Consider the following 19188-nt stretch of genomic DNA (forward strand, 5'->3'; position numbering starts at 1 on the left):
TTCTATTGACTGTTTGAGGACAGCTTTGGCAATTCTCTGGGCTCTCTCTTCCGGGTTAGGTTCTGGAAATATGAAATGCAAATAATTTATCAACTATTCATGACTTTGATCGATGGAACTGAAGTTTTCTTTCGAAACCCCTTTCCTTTAAAAGGTCTCTCTGGACTTTATCCTGAAATTGGGAATATATAGTACAAGACTAAAGATTTTGTTACAGGCACATCAATGATAAATTCTGTAATGAGCTAGCAGGTCACGGAGCCATTAACAGAGAATCTCAGAGAACCAATACAAAGCCAAATAAAATTGTGCAGATATTTGAAATTTATGACTACCAAGGAAACTTTAAAAAAGGAAAAAGATTAGAGTGACTAAATGGGTAAAATTCTCAACAAAAGATTTGACATATCCTTTCAGGATATCTTTCATAGCTATTAAAACAAACATCCAACACAAACCAAGTTTCATCTTTCAGGACTGGCAAGTTAGAATGATAAACCCGAAGTCTACCCTGCACAATTCGCTCTAGAACTCACTCAATGAGGTTGTTACGTGATATAGAGATAACAAAGTGTGCAACTGGATGAACGCAGCAGGCCAAGCAGCATCTTAGGAGCACAAAAGCTTACATGTTGGGCCGAGACCCCTCATCAGAAAAGGGTTAGGGGGAGAGGATTCTGAAATAAATAGGGAGAGTGGGGGAGGTGGATCGAAGATGGATAGAGGGGAAGATAGTTGGAGAGGAGACAGACAAGTTGAAGAGGTGGAGCTAGTAGAGGTGAGTGTGGGTGGGGTGGTAGGGAGGGGATAGGACAGTTCAGGGAGGACGGACAGGTCAAGGGGCGAGGTTAGTAGGAAGGAAATGGGGGTGTGGTTTGAGGTGGGAGGAGGGGATAGGTGAGAGAAAGAACAGGTGAGGGAGGCGGGGACGAGCTGGGCTTGTTTTGGGATGCAGTAGGGGGAGGGGAGATTTTGAAGCTTGTGAAATCCACATTGATATTATTGGGCTGCAGGGTTCCCAAGCAGAATATGAGTTGCTGTTGCTGCAACCTTCGGGTGGCATTGTTGTGGCACTGCAGGAGGCCCAGGATGGACATGTCGTTGAAGGAATAGGAGGGGAAGTTGAAATTGTTCGCGACTGGGAGGTGCAGTTGTTTGTTGTGAACCGAGCATAGGGACTGCTTTGCAGAACACTTAAGTCTCTCCTTGGTTTCCCCGATGTTGAGGAGTCCACAACGGGTACAGCGGATGCAGTATACCACATTGGTAGATGTGCAGTTGAACATCTGCTTGATGTGGAAAGTCTTCTTGGGGCCTGGGATGGGGGTGAGGGAGGAGGTATGGGGGCACGTGTAGCACTTCCTGCAGTTGCAGGGAAAATGTCGGGTGTGGTGGGGTTGGAGGGAAGCGTGGAGCCAACAAGGGAGTCATGGAGAGAGTGGTCTCTCCAGAAAGTAGACAAGGGTGGGGATGGAAAAATGTCTTTGGTGGTGAGGTCAGATTGCAGATGGTGGAAGTGTTGGAGGATGATGCGTTGTATCCAGGGGTTGGTAGGGTGGTATGAGAGGATGAGGGGGTTCTCTTTTGGTGCTTATTGCGGGGATGGGGTGTGAGGGATGAGTTGCAGGAAATGTGGGAGACATGGTTCTTGACCACTGTGTGTGGTTGGGTGGGGGGTGGGGGGTTGCGGTCGTTGAAAAACGAGGACATCTGACGTGTACGGGAATGGAATGCCTCATCCTGGGAGCAGATGAGGCGGAGGTGAAGGAATTGGGAATAGGGGATGGAATTTTTGCAGGAAGGTGGGTGGGAGGTGGTGTATTCTAGGTAGCTGTGGGAGTCGGTGGGCTTGAAATGGATATCGGTTTCTGGGTGGTTACCTGAGATGGAGACAGAGAGGTCCAGGAAGGTGACAGAGGTGTTGTAGATAGTCCAGGTGAACTTGAGGTGGGTGCCTGAGATGGGGACATATATAGCTCCATTCATATTCACAAATCTCTGTTTCAAATCTAATCTTCTTAAGCACGTACGTAATTTTTCATTGTCAATGAATGTTGTTATGTTGATTGCATAGAGAAAGTGTTTCAAGAGACTGATTGGCCTCATACTTTTCATTCAATTGTATTTGGCAAGTTGACGTTCAGCACTTCTGTAACAAGTCCAATTCCAGTAAGTGGAGCAAATGGCATGGTCAACATTTCAATATAAATACAAGAGAGAAAAATTAAGACAATGGCCTGAGTGTTTCGCCCAATTACAGCAGAGGCATTAACACATACTAGTTTACATTAATTTATCTCTGAATCTACCAAGAAATGAATTCTTTGACAATGTCACGACAACATTGAGACATTTGGCAAGCTCAGGGGCAAGGGGACTGGTTCAGAACTGTACACAGAAACGTAATGAACAGAAACACTGTATGGTGAGAATGGTACTAAAAAGGAAATGGTACAATTTCATCTGTATCAATCTGTAGTTGGAATACACATGGTTTGAACCGGCACCAATGCAAAAGTGAATTGCCATTGCGTGACATACCATGTGTTCAGAATGAGGAAGAGATGAAGCTTAGTTATGATTCATTTCATTAACATGAATCTTAACTAACTAATCTAATTAAACGAAGCAGTTTTACATACAGAACGCTGGTTTACAAACAAAATCTGCACTGATTGACTTCCAGATAGTAAAATGAAAGCTGTTGATCTCAGACTTTGATTATACACAGAATTGAAAGATGAAGTGACAATCTTGGATTCAGGATTGCAATCTGACATCGGGGATTAAGCAACTGATAGAGACCATCCATGTAGTTAATCTTGAATTGGCAGCATTACAAGTGACCAGGACAATACCTGCTCTATAAAAATAAGAAAAAGTAGAAACAGAAGACAACAAAGATACAAAAATGCGACATTCAATTTGAATTACAAAATACTTTAAGCAAACAATTTTATTTAATTCACATATATTATCTGCAATAATATCCATTTAATATTGGTTCTTCCAAACTGTTGCAGCATTTTGACATTAAAAGAATATTCCATCACAAGTATTGCTTGCTATAAAAATCCCAGCATGTTCTGAAATTCTTAGAATAAAAGTATTTCAATCCGATGGTGCTCCTGCATTATTCATCAGTTCCCCACTCAATGGGTATGTTCTGATATGCAGGAAACTTCTATTGTTCGATATGGGGACGGGTATTTACTTGGCATTGTTCTCATGGAGGCAGCACTGACAGATTATAATTTTCTTCCTGTGGGCTCTGTAGTCCAGATTTTTCTCTCCTCCATCATATTGCATTAAAGATCAACAACATTCACCATTTCCTCAGTCTGAGAACCTACCATGTTAAAAAGTGACCAATTAAAGTGTTGCATTGCCTTCAATTTCACAAGGACTGAACTAATCTGCTGCTTACGACACTGATTGCAAAATTAAAAACCATGAATTGATAACAAAAACAGCGGGATTTTGTACTTTCCCTTGTGGCAAGTTTGAAAATAGAGGACATTTAATCAGGTGGAAGGATGGCACCACCTACAATTCTGCTTAGAGCCAGATTAAATCCATGGTGAGAAGACTTGTGCATAACTTCCCAACTTCATTGCGAGTTAAAGTCCCCAATTGAGCAACTGACGTACACATACATCATCCCACAACAACTGGTATTGACTCAACAGTGGGCAGGGGTGTCACCATTAAGAAATGTAACAGGCTTTCAAAGGCATTCAATGTGCAACATCAAGAAGGGGAAGTGGCGTGCTAATGGTGTTTCACTCAATCCTGGCCTGAGATCGAGCAATAATCGTAGGTTGGTTGCCAATGGTAACAGAGATCATCACCTCCCAAGTGACACTGCTGCTTACTACACCTGCTGGGTTCTGGTTAGCCAACTGCTCATGGAAAGTGGCATCCCACCAGGTTTGCCGCCGGTCTATTATGTGCCAGAGGGGAGAAAGATGTAGCTGCCTACGCATGAGAGGAGCAAGGTCAGGATGACGTACCCCTTGAGGGGAGCGACCTGAGGCTGGCGCTCCCCTGAAGGGAAGCTGGTTGGGGCAAGCCGTTCCCTCATCAGTTCTCGAGTCAATGACCTAGACCCTCGTCGCTTCCACAGGATTCCATCCAGAGGCTAAATAGCTGCCTATTCATCAGTGCTTGCAACTACTTCAACTCCGATTCACAGCTGGACCTGCAGGTAAATCTGCAAAACCACTGTCCCAGAGTACAGTTTCTTTGCATAAAAGGCACATTTTCAAGCTAGGAAGTCAAGGTAAACCAATCTCTTCCAACCTTTAGAACTTTTGATGTTGGAAATCAGTCAAGTACAAAGTCGCAGCTCATCAGGAACGAAAACAAAGTTGCTGGAATAGCTCACCGGGTCTGGCAACATCTGTGACGGAAAACAAAAACAGCGTTAACGTTTCGGGTGCGGTGACCGTTCCGCAGATCATCAGGGATGTTTATTACTGGAATATTAATTAAGTAGAAACTAAACAAAATTGGATAAAAGGCAGGAGATGGAGAGTGGTGATGCAAGGAAGTTTTCCATACTGGAGGCCTGTTGCCAGCGGTGTTCCACAGGGATCATTGCTGGGTCTGCTTTTGGTTGTCGTTTATACAAATGATTTAGATGAGAATATAGAAGGCCTGGTTATTAAGTTTGCAGATGATACCAAAATCAGTGGTACAGTGCACAGCAAAGAGGGGAAATGCCAGTTTTGAGGAAAGGTCACCGGACCTGAAACGTTAACTTTGTTTTTTCCTTCAAAGAAGCTGCCAGACTTCCTGAGATTTGACAGCAACTTTGTTTTTGTTCGTGATTTACAGCATCTGTAGTTCTTTCGGTAGTTAAGAAGGTGTTTCATGACTCAGACCTTTGAGGAGAAGAGTTGGAATGCCATGTTGAAGTTGTACAGGATATTGGTGAGGCCTCTTCTACACTGTTGTGTCCAATTCTGGTCGGTGTTCAAGGAAGGATATTATTAAGCTGGAGAGGGTTCAGAAAAGAATTACCAGGATGTTGCCAGAAATGGAGGTTTTGAGATTTAAGGTGAGAATAGACTGGGGCTTTTTTCACTGGATCTTAGGAGGTTTCGGGGTCACCCGATGAATGTTTATAAAATAATGAGGGATCTAGATAAGGTGAACGCCAAATGTCTTTTCCCTACTGTGGAGGATTTCAAAATTATGGGGCATTGTTTTAAGATGAGAGGAAAAAGATTTAAAAAGGAAATGAGGGGCAATATTTTTATACAGAGGATTGTTCATATGTGGAATGAACTTCCAGTAGAATTGGTGGATGCGGGTACAGTTTCACTTTTTAAAAGACATCCAGGTAAGTACATGAATGGAGGGATATGGCCGAGCGCAGGAGGCAGGCAGGACTACTTTAGTTTGGGATTATGGTCAGCATGGACTAATTGGACTGAAAGGTCTGTTTCGTGTTGTATCACTCTATGACTCTATAAATACAATTTTATTTAAATGCTAGTCTATCTTCTTTAGCATTGATCAAGGGTAGGTTATGGACAAAATAGAGCTTTGTAATTAGTCTGATCTCAGCTGTTTAAGGAGACTGGTGAAGTCTTTGTTGTCAGAAAAGTGGCCTAAAAAGGAAACAAATACAAGATTGGGTTGCCTCTTGAGGTTAACCACAGATCTATGTAAATGTCTGGCTCACATTCAGGAGGACTTTGCAATGTGTGACTTACTAGTGTTTTATACCACTACAACAATCAAATATGATGGATTTGCTTTACAAGAAAAATGGTGAAGGGCTATTTTGTTTCACTTTATAATTTACAACACTCTATCAAGGTCATTCATGTATGACAATTGAATGAATCAAATTCCATTTTAGTTGAGGAATCGAGTGGTAATATCAGGTTTGGCCTTTGAAATGACAAGTGTTATGATCCCAGTTGATGGTGATACTGGACAATTCAGATTCCAGGGTGAGATAAATTTTCATTCTCTTTACTGTGGTATTCAATTACTGAAAATGCTCACAAGCGGATGCCTATGTATATTTATAACAGAAGAACACAGAAAATTATTAGATTAAAACCCACGTCTTGTCCTTCTCACTACACACGGTATAGGTGTACAATTCAAACTTAAAACTTGCGCAGCATTCCTCCAGTATAGAATCCAAGCTCACAAATAACATTGTTATGTGAAGCCTGTTCAATATTGCTCTCCAGAGAGAGAAAAATGTTTTCATTTTCTATTAATGTCCTCTTATCATTCTTTTAATTTTACTTGGATGGATTTCATTTTAACAGCATTGAAACCTTCATTTTTTTTAGTTTTATGAATCACAGAAACTCAGTAAGCAGGTACAGCAGGTATTAAGGCAGGGAAATGGAATTTTGGCATTTATTGCTCAAGAAAGAGAGTATACAAATACAAAAGAAGATTGCTGCAACTATGCAAGGCATTAGTGAGTCCACACCTGGAGCCCTGTGTACAGTTCTGGTCTCCTTACTTAAGGAGAGGTGTCATTGTATTGGAGGCAGTCCAGTGGAGGTTCACCAGGATGATTCCAGAGACGAGAATGCGTCTTAAGACAGACAGAGTAGTTTCGGCCTACATTCTCAGGTGTTCAGAACAATGAGAAGGGATCTAATTGAGGGATATAATATGTTCAAGCAGATTGATAAAGTTGACGTGGAAAGGATGGTTCCTCATGTGGGCAATAGAGCAAGAGGTCATAGTTTTAGCATAGGGAGAGAAGGTTTAAAGGGATGATGAAAAATTTCTACACCGGAAGGGTCATGAATCTCTGGAATTCACTCCCTAAGAAGGCATTGGAGGGCTGTGACATTGAGCAAATTTGAAGAGGAGATAGAACGATTTTTGAGTTCATAATGGGTTCAAGAATTATGGAGAGCAGGTAGGAAACTAAAGTTGCAGCAGAGATAAGATCAACCACAATCATATCAAACAGCGGGGCTCGAGGAGCTGAATTGTCTTACTCCTCCTAGTACTTAAGTTCATTATCATTTTTGGTTTGGAGCTGTGAACTGTGAGCTGAGAGTGACCTTTGGACTGTGAGCAGCAGCTTATGTGAAAAAAGAAGAAACAATTTGATATTTGTTTATGAGGCTAGGTCTGGAGGTTAATTGCAGGTCAATTCTTCTTCCAAGAAAACTCTGTTGATGAGTCACTAGCAAAGAGAAACCAATATTGAACTGTCTTTAAATCAGAAGGATTGTCCCTGCAAAAGCTACAGGACAGACGTTTGATTGCCAACTGGTTGTCCTCCCATTATCAACTTATTCTAAGTTAAGAGGTCCTCTGTTACAAGTAATAATTAAATATCCCCCAAAGCCTACTGAAAGGTATTTGCACAGCTCAATGTTTTCAGAAACCAAGACAGAAGCTCAGAAATTACTGGAAATGCTCAGCGAGTCTGGCAGCATCTATGGACAGAAGTTAGAATTAACATTTCAGATCCTGTGACACTTAGAAATAAGGAATTCTGAGGAAGGGTAATACGACCCAAAATGTTAACTCTGTTTTCTCTCCATAGATGCTGCCAGATCTGCTGGTTTTTTACAGCAACTTCTGTTTTTGTTTCTGATTTACAGCATCTGTAGATTGTTCAGATTTTAACTTAACATACAATCTCATCTGACTGTGAGAATTTAGATGATGGACAAAAACAAAATTTCTGGAAAAGCTCAGCAGGTCTGAAAACATCTGTGAAGGCAAAAAAGAGGTACGATGTCAGATCTGGTGGCCCTTCCTCAGAGCTGATCAGAAGAAGGGTTGACAGATCTGAAATCTTACTTCTTTTTTTCCTTCACAGATGCTGCTGGACCTGCTGAGCTTTTCCAGCAGCTTTGTTTTTGTTCCTGATTTACAGCATCCACAGTTCTTTCCATTTTAAAGATCATGCAGTCTGGTTAAGTAAACTGGCCAGTTACACTTGATTTAGTTTTTTCCCTTTGATACATTCCTTAATTATATCTGTTTGTGTGTCTTTCTGTCTTTGCTAGAATTGGGGCTAGAATCAAAGAAGATGATGTTTAAGTCATAGGCGTTCGTCAGAATACCTTTTTGCTTAACTTTTTTAAAAAAAGATACTATATTGTTCATAAACTGTAAAATCTTTTGTTTTAGCTATAAACCTGGTGTCAGGTATTGTTATTCACAAAGTCTGGCACTGGCTTTTCAAAAAATCTGATTAGGAAACATTGGGATCAATTTTGAACGTCACTAAATACTTTATATCAATGAGTTGCAAATATAGACAGGGAAGCTGATTGAATACGGCTGTGACTTCAGGTCATAAAATCAGTCATAACATACTTATATTAAATAAATAGACATTCCATCACATTCTCTTACTAATCAAGTTCACTTTGATTGTGACATTAATTTCTCTCCGCATTTGTTCTTGATAAAGCAACCACATTGATATTGTCTCTAATTCAGATAAGTGGGCAAGGTAAGGGCACTGTGACAGTCAGCCAGTGTCACTCAGAACAGCGGATGAGGGCTCTGTGACAGGCAGTGTTACTGAGAGGAGGGAGTGAGAGGCCTGTGACAGTCAGTCAGTGATTCTGAGAGGAGGGGTTTAGGGCCGGGAGATAGTCAGAGTTACCAAGAGGAGCAGTTGAGGGCCCTGTGACGGGCCGTGTTACTGAGAGGAGTGGGTGAGGGCCCTGCGACAGGCAGTCTTACTCAGAGGAACGGCTAAGGTCCCTGTGACGGGCAGTGTTACTGAGAGGAGCGGGTGACGGCCCTATGATGGGCAGTGTTACTGAGAGGAGCGGCTGAGGGCCCTGTGACAGTCTGTCAGTGTTACTGAGGGCAACGGGTGAGCACCCTGTGACAGGCAGTCAGTGTTACTGAGAGGAGGGGGTGAGGGCCCTGTGCAGTCAGTCAATGTTACTGAGAGGAGCGGGTGAGGATCCTGTGACTGGCAGTGTTACTGAAAGGAGGGGGTGAGGGCACGGTGGCGGACTGTGTTAAAGAGAGGAGGGGGTGAGGGCCCTGTGACAGTCAGTCAGTGTAACGGAGAGGAGCAGGTGAGGGCCCTGTGGCAGACAGTATTACTGAGAGGAGTGGGTGAGGGCCCTGTGACGGACAGTGTTACTGAGGAAGGGGGTGAGCGCCCTGTGACAGTCAGTCAGTGTTACTGCGAGCAGCGGGTGAGGGGTCTGTGACAGGTAGTGTTAATGAGAGGAGGGGGGGGTGAGGGCCCTGTACTGTCAGTCAATGTTACTGAGAGGAGAGGGTGAGGGCCCTGTGACAGGCAGTCAATGTTACGGAGAGGAGTGGGTGAGGGCTCTGTGACAGGCAGTATTACTGAGATGCACGGGTGAGGGCCCTGTGACAGGCAGTGTTACTGAGAGGAGTGGGTGAGGGCTCTGTGACAGTTGTGTTACTTAGAGGAGTGGGTGAGGGCGCTGTGACGGGCAGTGTTACTGAGAGGAGCGGGTGAGGGCCCAGTGACAGTCAGGGGATGTTACTGAGAGGAGTGGGTGAGCGCCCTTTCCAATCAGTCAGTGTTACTGAGAGGAGCGGTAAGGTCCCTGTGATGGGCAGTGTTACTGAGAGGAGCAGGTAAGGTCTCTGTGACGGGCAGTGTTATTGAAAGGAGCGGGTGAGGGCCCTGTGACAGGCAGTGTTACTGAGAGGAGCGGGTGAGGGCCCTGTGACAGGCAGTGTTACTGAGAGGAGCAGGTAAGGTCCCTGTGACGGGCAGTGTTACTGAAAGGAGCGGGTGAGGGCCCTGTGACAGGCAGTGTTACTGAGAGGAGCGGGTAAGGTCCCTGTGACGGGCAGTGTTACTGAGAGGAGCGGGTAAGGTCCCTGTGACGGGCAGTGTTACTGAGAGGAGAGGTAAGGTCCCTGTGATGGGCAGTGTTACTGAGAGGAGCAGGTAAGGTCCCTGTGACGGGCAGTGTTATTGAAAGGAGCGGGTGAGGGCCCTGTGACAGGCAGTGTTACTGAGAGGAGCGGGTAAGGTCCCTGTGACGGGCAGTGTTACTGAAAGGAGCGGGTGAGGGCCCTGTGACAGGCAGTGTTACTGAGAGGAGCGGGTAAGGTCCCTGTGACGGGCAGTGTTACTGAGTGGAGCGGGTAAGGTCCCTGTGACGGGCAGTGTTACTGAGAGGAGGGGGGCGAGGGCCCTGTGACGGGCAGTATTACTGAGAGGAGGGGGCGAGGGCCCTGTGACGGGCAGTATTACTGAGAGGAGGGGGTGAGGGCCCTGTGACGGGCAGACAGTGTTACTGAGAGCGGAGGGTTGGCCCAGTGACAGTCAGAGAATGTTATTGAGAGGAGTGGGTGAGATAAGGCTCTCCCTGAAAAGCAGGCATACCAGCAGAGACCTGAGAGTGAACACTGGTTTTTGTCCCCTACAATTAAGTAGGAGAATGAGTAAATTAAAAGCAAAGATCCGTGTTCTGTTGAGTTAAGGTATGCCTGGAATTAAGATCTGACCCATGATTGGTGCATCCTACGCTACATGTCAAATGCTGAGTGCTCCTGCTGGTCTGCATGACCATGTGTACAGCAGGTGCCTCTTATTGGAGCAATTTGAGCAACAAGTTGGAGCATTAGAGAGCATTGATGAGTCTGACAGGTTTAGTGATAAAAACCACAAGAACTGCGGATGCTGTAAACAACGAACAAAAACAAAGTTGCTGGAAAAGCTCAGCAGGTGTGGCAACATATGTTGGAGGTAAAAACAGAGTTTACATTTCCAGTCCGGTGACCCTTCCTCAGAACTGATGGTGGCTGGGAAAACATCAGTTTCTATGCCGAAAATAGGGAGGAGGGTGGGGAGGGAGTAAACAATAGGATAGAGCCCAAAGAGAGAGAAAGACAGGTGGACAGATAAAGGAGTTGCTAACGATCAGGCTGGGAAGTTGTCAATGGGGACTGTTAGTCACTAACAACAGGGAGTGTGTAGTGGCAGGCTGCGTGGTAACAAAGCCTGGTGTGTGGGGTGGGGGCGCTGCGATATGGGAGAGTTTAGGCCCTAAAATTGCAGAACTCAATATTAAGTCTGGAGGGCTGTCAGGTCCCCAAGTAGAAAATGAGGTGTTGTTCTGTCTGCTTGTGCTGGGCTTCACTGGAACACTGTAGCAAGCCGGAGACAGAGATGTTGGCCAGGTTGGTTGATAGTATATGTTTCAGGGTGTTGTTTTGTGATTGAATGCAAGTTTTATGAGGAGAAACTGGTAGGCTAAGTGCGTTTTCCATGCAGCAGAGGAGGCTGAGGGGAAATCTGATCGACGTATACAAAATTATGAGGAGGCATAGATTGATTGTGAGAACCAGTAGACGAGTTTAAGTCGGGGGCATAGATTTCAGGTGAACTGTCAGCTATTTAGAGGGGATCTGAGGCAAGTGTTTTCACCATAAGTGATACAAACATGTAATATGCTGCCTGACAAGGTGGAGAAGGCAGATACGCTTGCAATATTAAAGAAGCAACAGATGAGCATTTAAAGGGCCAGGGTATGGTAGGTAATGACTCAGTGCAGGTAAATGGGATCAGTAGTTTGATGTTTGTTAGTTGGCATTGATGTTGATCAAGTGAGCCTGTTTCTATACTGCATGACTTTATGAAGCAGGGGAGGAGATATCAAAGGTCCTGGCAAAGATTTTTCAAGTCATTTCTGGCCACAGCTAAGGTGCCAGAGGACCGCTCATACTTTTATATAAAAGAAGAAAGGACAGATCCAGAAGTTACAAGCCAGTCTAACCTTGGTGGTAGGGAAGTTATCAGAAAGAATTTTAAGGGACAAAATGTCGCTGCACTTGGAGAAACATGGAATGTTCGGGGATAGTCAGCATGGCTTTGTTGAGGTAATGCCATGGTTTGCAAATTTTATCTAATTTTTATTGAGGAGATATCAGAAGTGTTGAAGAGGGAAATTCATCTGATGTGGTCTATATGTTTTTGATAAGGTCAGTGATAGCAGACTGGTCAACAAAACAAGAGCTCATGGGATCTAAGGCTCAGTGGAGTGTTGGATCCAACATTGCCTGAAAGGCCAGAAGCAGAGGGCATGAACTCTTGCTTTTGGACATCAAGGTCCCTTTGTTTCTCAGTGCTCTCTAGGGATCTACTAGTCATTGTGAACATCTTTCACTTACCAGAGCTCCCAAAATGCATCACTACACATTTGCACTCTATCAATTGAGATTACCAGATCAAATTGTTATCCATTCAGATGCCACAAAGCTGTCAGATCAGAAAGTAACTGGATTCATGAATGATTCTCCATTTCCCCAAAGTCATTTCATCTTCCCTGTCTCAGGCAAAGGCAGCATTTTGGTATGGCTGATATACATCTAGTGGCACGCAGAAAAGTGTCCTCTGAAAATGAGACACATCAATACATCACCAAAATATGGTAGGACAGTAAACACATGCTTTTTGCTTTTGAATATGGTAATTAAGAACACATTGCAGAACGTAAAGTCATGTAACGTTTTGTGAAAATGAAAAAAAAACATATTTCAAGATGCTGATCTATAAATTTTCTAATAATTTGAAGTTACCACAATCACTAGGTGAGTGGAAACATTTTCAATTGTTCCCACAACATACAATTCTAAATAACTGTCACAGAATCTTCTGTCATGCGCTGTAACATGTTTCTTTAAATAACATACGAGTCCCTGCATTATTTCTCACTCTCCAGTTTAGCATTACTTTATTTCTAATCTCTTACTGCTCTATAAAGCCAAGTGTTCTGCAGAAAAGTGGTTGTTCCTGCAATAGATTAAGTGGCTGACCTGTTTAAACATGAAGGTGTCAGCGCGACTCCTCTGGCCCTTCTATGGGCTGAATCCAAAGCAGTTCTGATTGTCTCCTCCTTATCCATTAGTTCATGTCTGAGTGCCTGCACGTGAAATTCCATTGAGAAATTATCACCATTTGAAAGCAACACTGTACATTTCCATTTAATAAATCCAATCAATCAGCACTGTCAAAAAAAAGAACACTGATAATTGTATTAGGTTCCAATGAAGTAGTCAATCACTTAAGTTTCTAATATTGAAAGTATATTTAATGCAGAAAGACTAATTACCACCGCAACCTTAAGCATCAGTCAAGCAATGCTGACACAACATGTTAATTCCCAGGGCAGAAATGGCTAGCATCCCAGGGCAGAAATGGCTAGCACGAGGGGTCATAGTTTTAAGCTGGTTGGTGGAAAGTATAGAGGGGATGTCAGAGGCAGGTTCTTTACGCAGAGAGTTGTGAGAGCATGGAATGCGTTGCCAGCAGCAGTTGTGGAAGCAAGGTCATTGGGGTCATTTAAGAGACTGCTGGACATGCATATGGTCACAGAAATTTGAGGGTGCATCCATGAGGATCAATGGTCGGCACAACATTGTGGGCTGAAGGGCCTGTTCTGTGCTGTACTGTTCTATGTTCTATGTTCTAGAAGGCCTCTATTTATCAGATATCAGAAGTGTTGAAGAGGGAAATTCATCTGATGTGGTCTATATGTTTTTCATATTATGTTCTTCATATTAAATGTGCTAATCTGTGGATGGGGACAAAGGATGAAGATGGGCATATTTACAGAAAAACACCGTGACTGACAAATCACATCACTGGTTGGAAATGAGAATTGAGAGGAAGGTACAAAGATGCTTCAAGAGGATTTGGAGTGACTAAGAGAGAGGGCAAAAAAAATTGTTTGATTCACTTTTTTTTTGAGCAGCTCATGCTGGGTTCATCCTCACCTTCACCAGCTCTCACCTGTGGCTCCAAATAGTTACTAGCATCTGACAGAAGCCACATAATTGTAAAAAAAATTTCAATAGTAAGGTCAAATGCAGGGAAGGTAAACACTGCATCTCTTACAATTGGTGACTTTATGATTGGTCTATTCTAGCAGGCAAAGGCTGATTCTCCAATACTGGACAGATGAGACCAATCTCAAGGCCAATGGTCACTAGTACAGAACCATGTTGTGGAACATCTGGTTACCGGGACAATTCACTCTAGATCTCCCAAACATACTGAAGAACTTGCAGCTTCTAATGTTGCTGTTCCAGTTTCAGAAAAACAGAGCTTGATTTTTGTTTTTTCATGAGGTAAGACCCCTAACAAACAAAAAAAAATTCTGAAGAGACACAGTTTGTTTCTTGTGATTCAGGCCAGGATTTGTTCACACAACAATGATGGGAAAGTTAGAGGAAAAGTTTCCATATAATGGAATAGGGAATGCTTTTACTGCAAGTGACTATTCAAGCAAAATCTAGTGCTTCACTTAAAAGGGAACTGGGTGAAATATTTACAAGAAAAGAAAATTAAAACAAAGGAAACAAGTAGGGAATTTGGATGAAAAGTCCCCCTTCCTCCATTAGGAGGGTAGCACCAGCACATGCAAGACTAAACTAATCATCCTCAGGGCAAATTTTGTTTTAAATCAATTAGAGAAGGAATATAAATGTGGTTCCATTGTTTATAAAGGGTACGAAGGAAATGCCAAACAATTAAAAGCCTGCTTGTCTTATGTTAGTGGTGGGAAAATTTTAAAATCGATCTGAGAGATCAAATAAACTAACTGAGAAAGGCATGGACTAGTCATGGATAGTCAGCACGGCTTTGTCAAGGTAAGGTCATTACTTACAAATTTAGTTGAATTCTTTAAGAAAGTGGCAAGGAGGATCGATGAGGGTTGCGCAATGAATTTGTCGACATGGATTTTAGCAAAGCAAATGATAACGTCCCACCTGAGAAGTGCAAAAAAGTGAAAGCTCATGGGTCATGGGATACGGAGTAATGTGTTGACTAATCGGCTTAGTGGCAGGAAACAAGGGTAATTGTTCATGGCTGTGCTTCTGAACGGAAAGCAATTTCCATTGGTGTTTCACAGGGCTTGATTTTGGGGCCCCTTTAATTTATTTTATAGATGAACGATTCAGACTTGAACATGGGGGGCACAATTGGTAAATTGGCAGACAACTGAAAAATTGGATGTAAGGTGGATAGGACAGAGGATAGCTCCAAGTTCCAAAATGATATTCGATGGGTTGGCGGAGAAGGCAGGAAAGCGACAGATGGAGCACAACTCTGACAAGTGTGATGCATTGCTTTTCATGAGGACATAAAGGGAATACACAATAAATAGGAACATACTGAGAGGGGTAGATGAAGTGGGGGATCTAAGCATGGAAGTGAACAGGTTCCTAAAGGTAGCACTACAGGTCAGTAATGTTCTGACGAAGGCACAGGGAATGCTTTGCCTCATTGGGAAAAGTGTAGATTACCAAAGTAAGGACATCATGATAAAACTGTACAGGATACTGATGATGCCACAACTGGAGTAGTGTGTGCAGTTGTGTTCATCACAATCCAGGAAGTATATAATAACTCTGGAGACAGTGCAGAAAAGATTTACTCAAATATTGCCAAAGCTGGAGAATTGTAAATATGAGGCTGTTTTCCTTGGAACCAAAAAGTCTGAGGGATGACATGATTGAGGTATACAAAACAGTGAAGGGCAGCGATAGGGTAGAGTTAGTGTAGACAGGAGGAAGCTGCTTCCCTTGGCAGAGAATTCAAAAATCAGCAGTTACAGAGTCAAGCTAAGTGGCAGAAGGGTTAGAGGGGATGTGGGAAAATCCGTTTTATGCAGAGGGTGATGGGTGTCAGGAATTTGCTGCCTGAATTGGTGGTGGACTAAGAGATTCTAAACCCTTTTAAGAAGTACCTGGATCTGCACTTTAAGTGCTGCAGGTCCATGTACGTTTGTAACAATTTGGGATTAAAAAAGGCATCAGATGTCTATGGGTCAGCATGGACAAAGATGGCTGAATGGCTCCCTTCTGGTTTATATCATTTGTATGGCTCTATGTTGGTCCTGCGCAAGGCCAGTATACATTGGTCACACATTATCACTGTTGCAAAGGCACTGAACTAACTTCATGGACCGCAAGTGTTCATCTGGGATAGATACCCTGCACAAGGCTGATAGATAGGGATGGCCAGGATTCTGGCCCAGCATTTGATCTGATTTATTTGATTTATTGTAGTCACACGTACCCAATACAGGTGAACTACCCTTGTTTTTCTAGTGGGAACTGCTGTCAGATGAGTTATTGCAGTGCATTTTGTAGATGGTACACAATGCCCCCATTGTCTATCAGCAGTAGACAAACATCAATGTTGAGGTGATGGAAATGGTGCCAATCAAGCATGGATGGCATCAAGCTTCTTGAGTGTGACTGGAGCTGCGGCATCCAGGCAATCATATTCCATCACACTCCCAACTTTGCCTTGTCAGAGATGGACAAGCTTTGGGGAGAAAGGAGAGGAGATACTAACCACATGATTCCCAGACGTGCTCTTGTAGCCACAGTATTTATATGGCTTATCTCATGCAGGTTCAAGTCAGTAGTAACACCCATGAAGTTGATAACAGAATTTCAGTGTTGAAACTCAACAAAGGAAGATGGTGAGATTCTCTCTTGTTAGAGATGATCATTGCCTGGCACCTCTGTGGCGCAAACATTATTTGGCACTCATCAGTCCAAGCCCGAGTATTATCGACATCTTCCTGTTGATGCTAAACACTGTGCAATTATTAGTAAACATCCCCAAGATTCATCCTTGAGTTGACCATTTTGCCATCCTTCCACTGTGTCCTTCCACTGTGAAACAGTGAATAAATATAACTTAGATACATAAATGGAACTGTCCTGTTCAAAGGTCAAATCCAAAACTTCCAAAATATACAGCTTCTGTCTCACTGAGCTGAACCAGACACTTCATTCTTCCTCCTTGTAACCATGCAGCCAATGCACAGGAAGGGTCATGTGCTGGCTGATTGGTGACCTCAGTACAATTGTTTCACTTATTTAATTTTGATCAGCAAACAAGCAAGCATACAAGCATCCAAAGTTGGTGTATCATGTGATTTTATGAAGGGAAGGTTGTGCCTCAGAAACCTTATTGAGTTCTTTGAGAAGGTGACCAAACAGGTAGATGAGAGTAAACCGTTTGATGTGGTGTATATGGATTTCGGCAAGGTTCGATAAGGTTCCCCACGATAGGCTATTGTACAAAATGTGGAGGAAGGGAATTGTGGGAGATATAGCAGTTTGGATTGGAAATTGGCTTGCTGAAAGAAGACAGAAGGTGGTAGTTGATGGGAAATGTTCATCCTGGAGACCAGTTACGAGTGGTGTACCGCAAGGGTCGGTGTTGGGTCCACTGCTGTTTGTCATTTTTAGAAATGACCTGGATGAGGGCGTAGAAGGATGGGTTAGTAAATTTGCAGATGACACTAAGGTCGGTGGAGTTGTGGATAGTGATGAAGGATGCTGTAGGTTGCAGAGAGACATAGATAAGCTGCAGAGCTGGGCTGAGAGGTGGCAAATGGAGTTTAATGCAGACAAGTGTGAGGTGATGCACTTTGGTAGGAGTAACCGGAAGGCAAAGTACAGGGCTAATGCTAAGATTCTTAGCAGTGTAGATGGGCAGAGAGATCTCGGTGTCCATATACACAGATCCTTGAAAGTTGCCACCCAGGTTGACAGGGCTGTTAAGAAGGCGTACAGTGTTTTAGCTTTTATTAATAGAGGGATCGAGTTCCGGAACCAAGAGGTTATGGTGAAGCTGTACAAAACTCTGGTGTGGCCGCACTTGGAGTATTGTGTACATTTCTGGTCACCGCATTATAAGAAGGATGTGGAAGCTTTGGAAAGGGTGCAGAGGAGATTTACGAGGAGGTTGCGTGGTATGGAGGGAAGGTCTTACGAGGAAAGGCTGAGGGACTTGAGGCTGTTTTCATTAGAGAGAAGAAGGTTGAGAGGTGACTTAATTGAAACATATCAAATAATCAGAGGGTTAGATAGGGTGGATAGGGAGAGCCTTTTTCCTAGGATGGTGACAGCGAGCACGAGGGGGCACAGCTTTAAATTGAGGGGTGAAAGATATAGGACAGATGTCAGAGGTAGTTTCTTTACTCAGAGAGTAGTAAGGGAATGGAACGCTTTGCCTGCAACGGTGGTAGATTCGCCAACTTTAGGAGCATTTAAGTCGTCATTGGACAAGCATATGGACGCACATGGAATAGTGTAGGTTAGATGGGCTATGGATCGGTATGACAGGTCGGCACAACATCAAGGTCCGAAGGGCCTGTACTATGCTGTAATGTTCTATAAAAACTCTGTATTGCAAGAAAAGACAAATAAAACATTGTATCGTATTATCCTACATGACAAGGCAAAGGGATCCTTTTATCAAATGGAAAGAAAGAATAGATATAATGTTGCAAAGATTAATCACAAGCCAGAGGATCGAGAAATTCTTAAAAGGCAGAAAACAACCAAAAAAAGAAGGGGATTAGGTAAACTTTGAGGATGGACTTGCAAATAATATCAGGACAGGCAACTGGAACTTTGTTAAATATATAGAAAGGAGGACAGACCAAAGTTAATACAAGCCCCTAAGAGAATGAGGTTGGAGAAATAATATTGGGGAACCAGGAAATGGCTGAAGAGTTAAATAAATTCTTTGCATGAGTCCTCAAGGCCTACTGGTATTATCATTAACCTATTAATCCAGAAACCCAGAAAATGTTCTGGGGACCTGGGTTCGATGGTGGAAGTTTAATTTTAAAAAGAAGTCTGGACTTAAGAATCTACCGATCACCATGAATCCATTGTCACTAATGTCCTTCAAGGGAGGAAATCTGCCAACCTCACCTGGTCTGGCCCACATATGGCTCCAGACCACAGCAATGAGCTTGACTCTCAACTGACTCAAAGAAATAAAACTGGATAAATCACACAGCATTGACCTAGGCACCAGAAAAGACAATGGCAGAAACTGCCCTGTCGACCATGCAAAGTCCTCCTCACTAACATCTGGGGGTTAGTGCCAAAATTGGGAGAACTGTCTCACAGATTAGTTAATCAACAGTCTGACACAGTCATAATATCTTTCACACAATGTCCCAGACTCCACCATCACCATCCCTGGATATGTCCTCTCTCACCGGCAGGACAGACCCAGCAGAGGTGGTGGCACAGTGGTGTGCAGTCAGGACAGTGCTGCTCTAGGACGCCTCAGCATTGACTCTGGACCCCATGAAGCCTCATGGCTTCAAGTTAAACATGGCCAAGGAAAGCTCTTGCCGATTACCACGTACCGTCCTCCCTCAGCTGCTGAATCAGTAC

The 19188-nt window shown here is 43.4% G+C and overlaps 1 protein-coding gene across 3 annotated transcripts in view; it reads right to left on the reverse strand.

Annotated features, from left to right (window-relative positions):
* Window positions 1-836: 836 nt before the first annotated feature.
* The window catches only part of LOC132209232 (uncharacterized), a 45607-nt gene continuing 27255 nt past the window's right edge, over window positions 837-19188 (reverse strand). For 2 of the 3 annotated variants that reach the window (XM_059644345.1, XM_059644346.1), the window contains 3 exons: window positions 12781-12887; window positions 12189-12358; window positions 837-2149 (listed from right to left, as the gene is read on the reverse strand). In XM_059644345.1, the coding sequence (XP_059500328.1) occupies window positions 1195-2115 (921 nt within the window). In that variant the 5' untranslated portion in view covers window positions 2116-2149; window positions 12189-12358; window positions 12781-12887 and the 3' untranslated portion in view covers window positions 837-1194. Of the gene's footprint in view, window positions 2150-2974; window positions 4403-12188; window positions 12359-12780; window positions 12888-19188 lie in introns of those variants that run through there. The other variant, XR_009445321.1, reaches the window with a different exon arrangement.

This window comes from Stegostoma tigrinum, unplaced genomic scaffold, assembly GCF_030684315.1.
Source record: "Stegostoma tigrinum isolate sSteTig4 unplaced genomic scaffold, sSteTig4.hap1 scaffold_73, whole genome shotgun sequence".
In the NCBI taxonomy this organism is placed as follows: domain Eukaryota; kingdom Metazoa; phylum Chordata; class Chondrichthyes; order Orectolobiformes; family Stegostomatidae; genus Stegostoma; species Stegostoma tigrinum.